This window comes from Elephantulus edwardii, unplaced genomic scaffold, assembly GCF_000299155.1.
Source record: "Elephantulus edwardii isolate Elephantulus edwardi_28Jun2011 unplaced genomic scaffold, EleEdw1.0 scaffold00268, whole genome shotgun sequence".
In the NCBI taxonomy this organism is placed as follows: domain Eukaryota; kingdom Metazoa; phylum Chordata; class Mammalia; order Macroscelidea; family Macroscelididae; genus Elephantulus; species Elephantulus edwardii.
Window position 1 is genome coordinate 1,654,682 of NW_006400018.1, and position 6,000 is coordinate 1,660,681.

Consider the following 6,000-nt stretch of genomic DNA (forward strand, 5'->3'; position numbering starts at 1 on the left):
TCAGCATCAGTCTAGAGACTAAGGTGCACTTAACCCAGACCGTGGTCTTCACAGTTACTTGCAATGCATCACAGGGCTAGACAATGACTAAGGGTGACAGAAAAAGAAAAGAATCAATGCTTTTGCGTTGTGGTGCCAGAGAAGAGCATTGAACATAACATGCATGGACAGCCAAGAGAACAAACAAGTCTGTCCTGGAGAGGGTGAAACCACGTTGCTCTCTGGAGGCCAGGATTTTAAAGCTCTGTCTCACATACTTTGGGCGCATTGCCAGGAAGGACCAGTCCTTGGAGAAGAGTATCATGCTTGGGAGGCTCTGGATGAGATGGGTTGACACAGTGACTGGGGTAATGGGGGAACGTGTATCGGAGGCAGTGCCATTGGCTCAGGATAGGGCAGGGTTCAGAGCTGTTGTGCATAGGGTTGCAGTGAGTTGTGACTTAACAGCATAACCACCACTCTGTGTGCATCTGACACAGAACTTGTCATGGAAGATAACAGAGTGAGCAAAGCAGATGAAACCTGGTATACAGTAAGCACATAAATGGTGGTGGTGGTGGTTGATTGCCTTTGAGTCGAGCACAACTCATAGTGACCCTATGAACAAAAGGCCTGAAGCCTTTCTGTGAACTATCAGCATTTATCAAAGTTCATAGAGTTCCCGGAGGCATGTTGTTTAGGAAGTGGATGCCACTCCTGCTTCCACTGATAAATGGTAGCCTGGATGATTATCATTAGGCCATGGATGGTTCAGTGGAAGACTTCTCATCTTTGATGCGTGAGTCTCAGGTTCCGTTCCCAGCTGGTGCCCATCGTGCACTATTACCACCCATCTGGCCAGTGGAAGCTTGCTCATTTCTGTGACGCTGAGCTGGGTTTCCACAAAGCATCCAGACTAAGCGTAGGAAGAAGGGCCTGGCAACCTACTTCTGATGATCCAGTGAGCATCCTGCATATCACAGGCGATAACAGGCGTGGCACAAGGACTGGGCTTCTGTCACCTCATTGTGCATGGGCTGCTGGCAATGAGGGGCCAGCCTGCCATGGGAATTAGCATGATCGTCATTGTTCCTAGAGGCCTGGGACTCTTCCTCATTAGTTCTTCTAACAAGCACGTATCGAACACTCACCATATGCCGGGTTCTGTCCTGTGGTGAACAACAGACCCACTTCCTAGAGTCAGCCTTCTAGAAGATGTCTTATTCTCCCCCAGAGAATGACCAAGGGCTGGCTGGCTACTTCCTGGGAAATACAGGCTTTGTTTATGCTGAGGTTGACTTACAGGGGGGTGACAAGGTCAGGAGCTCAGGTCCCTGCATAGCACATCATTTGTGGCTGTTGGGAGCCATCGAGTCAACCACAACTCCTGACGACACTGTGAGCAACAAATCTGAACCTTCCCTGTGCTGCTGACCTGCTCAGGCCCCTCACTCCAGCCACGGTGTCGATCCACCTGCTTGAGGATCTTCTCTTTCTCTGACACTCTCCCTTTCCCAGCATCGTGTCTTTTCCCCTGGACTGTAATCCTGGGCTCTGATGACTGCAGGCTTGGGCAGAGGGGCACCGCCTTGCCAACCCTTCACTCCCCGCCCAGCACCTGGCCCACGTGCCTTCTAGTCCCCCGGTGCCCGCTGTCTGCCCTTGTCTGTGCTCTGCCCAAGGAGAGGTCACGGAACTCAACCCTGTCACAGGGCTGGCTCGAGCTGCGATATTTTCTTTCCCTGAATGTTAATATGCTGACGATAAGGGGACTTGAAACCATGTATGTCATCTGAGGAAGTATTGGAAGGACTGGGGCGGCTTTGCCTGGAGAAGACTTGAAGGGGACATGAGAGCTGTCAGCAAGGATTTGGAACTTGTCATGTGGCAGAGGGAGCCTTCTTATTCCTGGCAGCTCCGGAGGGCAGGCTTAGGACCACGGGGAAACATTCTCAGGAGAGGCATAGCAGCCCTCCTCTGCAAAATGCCTGTCTTTGGGGCCCACCTTCTGCAGAAGATGTGTCTTCTCACCAACAGGGCTACCCGAAAGGATTTGTGCACCAGTAAATTGACTTCATAACGCCTAGGGTCCCTCCTAGCCAGAACACAGTGACTCCTTAAACTAGAGAAGGCTTCACTCCAGCTGCCAGGCGAGCTCTCCCTTACGCCCCTTGTTTGCATCATCACTCGAGGGCACGTTGACTGTGGCCATCACATGGCTTTATTCACAGCATCGTGCACTTTGCAAGGGCAAGTGCACCCCAGCCCCAAGGGCTGTCTGAGGAACACTGAGGGGCCAGAGTGTCTCCAGGGGTGGAGTGGACAGCATCCACCAAGTCCAAGGGAAGATACACACACACACACATATACACATACATATGTATATGTGTGTGTGCGTGTGTGTGCGCGCACGCGCTTGAAACTGTTCTTAGTAACACACATCCCTTCCTTTTAAGTAGAATTTTCTACAAAAATCCAAGGTGTAAAACAGAAATGATGCAGCTCTGGCACAAGAGGGCTTGGGGTTTCCAAGTCCTTGAGTTCTCAGATCATCATACTTTGAAAGCTATCTGCTCCCCACCGCTGTCCTGCGTGTGCCAGGACAACAGAGCCAGACAGCCTGGGTTCAAACCCAGGCTCCACCACGTGCTAGCTCAACGATCGTGACTCCTCTGTGTCTCGGTTATCCCTTCAGTAAAGTGGGGAACAATCACCATGTTCGCGTCAGAGGGCTCTTGTGAGGATTATGTTTTTATTGGTGTTAAGGTGGGGAAGGGTCACCTCTTCTGCTCATGAAAAAAGCAGAGAGTGGCTGTCACAGGACATCTCTTGGGCTCCAAGCTGGTGCCTGTTCTGTGACCACAGAATGCTGGTCCTTTATGGTAGGTGTTCCCTTTGAAGCACGGATTTAGGGGGCAAGTGCCTGACTCTTGGACAGCTTCCTTCATTGGCCAAGTAGGAGGGATGTGTGTACGTAGAAGGCACCAAGGCGGAGGAACCCACCTAGATCCTGGCAGTGACCGCCAATTGGTTCCACAGCTGCCAGATCATGAGCTTGTTAAGCCTCAGATCCTGCTCCTACTCTGCTCAAAAACCTTCCTTGGTTCCCCACGGCCTGTATCACAAAACAAGCCCTCGTACGGCCTGTACCACAAAACAAGCCCTCGACTGGCAGACAAACCCCTTCCCAGACAGGCCTTGCTCTCATGCCTAGCCCCCTTCGCTCCTCATACCACCCCACCCCCCCGTCCAGTTTCTCAAACAGCTGTGATGCTTCTTCCCACCTCCTTTGCTCCTGCTTTCTCTCTGCCCCACCGCAGGCCATGGGAACACCATCTCCTCCAGGAAGCCTTCCCAGATAGCTCCCCTCATCCCAACCACATCTCCACATGTGCTCTCACAGCCCTGTTTTCACCTGTGATAAAACTACCAACTGGAATAATGGAGCCCATCTAATGTGCACCAACTATAGCCGTGGCAGACTATGGAGATCATGTTCATTTTATATAAAGGAGAAAAAGAAGACATGGAGCGGTTAAGACACTTGCCCGAGGCCACGCAGCAGTTAAGGGACAAGGCGTGAGTTCACAGTGGGCTGTTGGAGTCTGGAGCTCTGGCTAGGGGTCTTGCCACTGCTGAGACCCCTGGTGTGCTGGGAGCCGAATGAATTAGCTGGATTAAAGCCTGTCTCCTCATGTGAGTGACAGGTCCTTGGAGGCCAGGCCTCTCTCCCCCACAGCTAACAGTGAACTCTTGATAGACGGTGGTTAAAGAAAGCTTAGCACAAGAATAGAGTTTTCTTTCCTTTGAACATGATTTTAACAAGAAAGATATGCTGTTACTGTTATTGTTAATTCGCTCCAATTCTATCAAACCCTGCCCAATCCTCACAGTCTCTGCTGGGCTGAAGTTCATTGTCACAGTCATTCTCAATCCATCTTGTTGGCCATAAATCATGAGAGAAGAGATTGTGTTCATCCTTGTCCTGCAGAGCAGCTGACTGATTTGAACTGCCTGCCTTTGGGGTTGCAGAGCAGCTTCTTACTGCTAGGCCAGCCAAGTCCTCTACTTTTCCAAGCATGATACACTTCTCCAGGGACTGGCCCCTCCGGACAACATCCCCAGAGTATTCGAGCCGAGGCCCTTGCTTGTAACGGGGCTGCCTGTTTCTCCAGCCCACATAGCATCTCAGGTCCTCCCCATGGGACTCTGGGCATGGAGTCTGGAAAAATGCAGACTCCATGCCTGGAAGGGCATTTGTCCCTCTCTTCACCCCGGCCTGTGCCTTGGGGCCCTGCCAGACTGCTTTCAGTATTATCGCCATCCCCAGGCCCACTGCCTCCTCTCCCCTGGGAAGCTGGTACATTAAGGATCAAGTCCTCCGATGTGGCCGAGAGCGCTGGCAAATGGCCCTCCAGCCTTGCAGAGCAGTGCACCTCATCAGAGTGGTCGCGGGGGGAGCTGTGTTGGCACGTGGTCTCGTTTGGAGCTCCCAGAGCATAGATAGGTCCTGAGGTTCATTGTGAACCAGGTGCAGGGACTTCCTGGGGGCGGAGGCTGTGGACTTGATTGATGCAAGTAAGACCCAGAGGGGAAGGTGGTGGGCCGGCAACAGTGTGCCACCACATAGTTCCCCCTCACAGCCTGGAGGCTCAAGAAGCCAGCAAGGGAGCAGGGGGTTTCAGGCTGGATTCTGGAGAGTGGAGAAGGGTCTGGCTGCCCGGGGTGGAGAGAGAGGGAGGGAGTCAAGAAGGGCCTGAGAGGAGGCCCCTGGCAATGCTAGAAAGAAGGGCAGCAAGAGGGAAAACCACAGGAACCAGGACCAGACAGACCGCTATCGTCAGTTCTTAATTACTGTCACCACCGGAATCAGGAAGCCCACACAGGCTCATCTGTAAATAAACAGTGTCTTCCCAACAAGGCCGCATGTTTACCGGGTTGTGAGAGCCACACCGTGCTCACGTGGCCCACGGCCCCACGTGATCAGCCTTCTTGGGTTTGAGCTGAGGTTTGTATTATAACCACCTGTGAGGAAGGCAAGCTAGAAGGCGCAATCCTCCCCATTTTACAGGGAAGAAAACTGAGCAGTCAGATGATGGTCTACAGCCCACAGCCAGCAAGAGGTGGGAGATTAGATGGAAAGCTGGGGCTGGTCTTATGAGAGGGGTGGAGGTGTCCACTCCGTTAGTGTGTGGAGTGGCAGCTGCTGAGGGTTAGGCAGTAAAGAAAGGCAGAGGGCAGGGCTGGAGCAGATCGGGGTAAGAACCCCAGAGAGGCTCAGAAATGGTAGAAAGGGGCTGCTGTGGTCAGCAGCTGGGCCCTCAGACCAAGGAAAACTGAGCTAAAAGAGGATAAGGAGCCAATACTCCTTGGAGGGACTAGAAAGGTCAGGGACGTCCCACTGGGCTGTCAAGATAGGGAGGTGGCAGATTCCTAGATTCAAAGAGATGAGACCTTTACCAGTACAATTCCCCCAAGGTGGTGGCACTTGCCAAGGTCACCCAGTGAGACGGTACTCCCAGGCCCTGTTCTGCCTTCAATCCTTCTGTGCTGGAGCCTGGTGGAGGGCGAGGGGGCCCTTGTAGGTGGCTCTGGGCTGAGGGAAGGTGTCTGACCCTGGTCAATGAGGGTGTGACCTGTGCCTGTCCTCCCCAGGGGCGCCCACCCGCGACGTCCTGCTGGTCTCTGCCATCATCACCGTCAGCCTTAGCGTCACCGTCGTCTTCTGCGGCCTCTGCCACTGGTGTCAGCGCAAACTGGTGAGGCTCCTGGGCCCCTGGGGGCGGGGCTCCGCCCTGCACCCCGCCTCCAACATCCACAGGCCTTTCAACATTCCCTAGAGCGCACAGGTGACCCACCTGCCCGCCACGCCAGGCGCACCTGCGCAGAGATTCCCACCACCTGTGGGCGCACTGCGTTTGCCTGCGAGTGCGCCCTGCACGTCCTCGTGTGTCCGCCCGGGGGCCCCAAGCCGCGGGGCGCATCCGTGGGCACACGGGGCTCGCAGGCTTCGGCACGCGC

At 53.9% G+C, this 6,000-nt stretch overlaps 1 protein-coding gene across 1 annotated transcript in view; it reads left to right on the forward strand.

Annotated features, from left to right (window-relative positions):
* SYT7 (synaptotagmin VII) overlaps nt 1–6,000 on the forward strand; it is a 70,811-nt gene that overhangs the window by 22,375 nt on the left and 42,436 nt on the right. Inside the window, exon 2 of the mRNA XM_006899836.1 lies at nt 5,635–5,738. Within this exon, the coding sequence (XP_006899898.1) occupies nt 5,635–5,738 (104 nt within the window). The remainder of the gene's footprint in view (nt 1–5,634; nt 5,739–6,000) is intronic.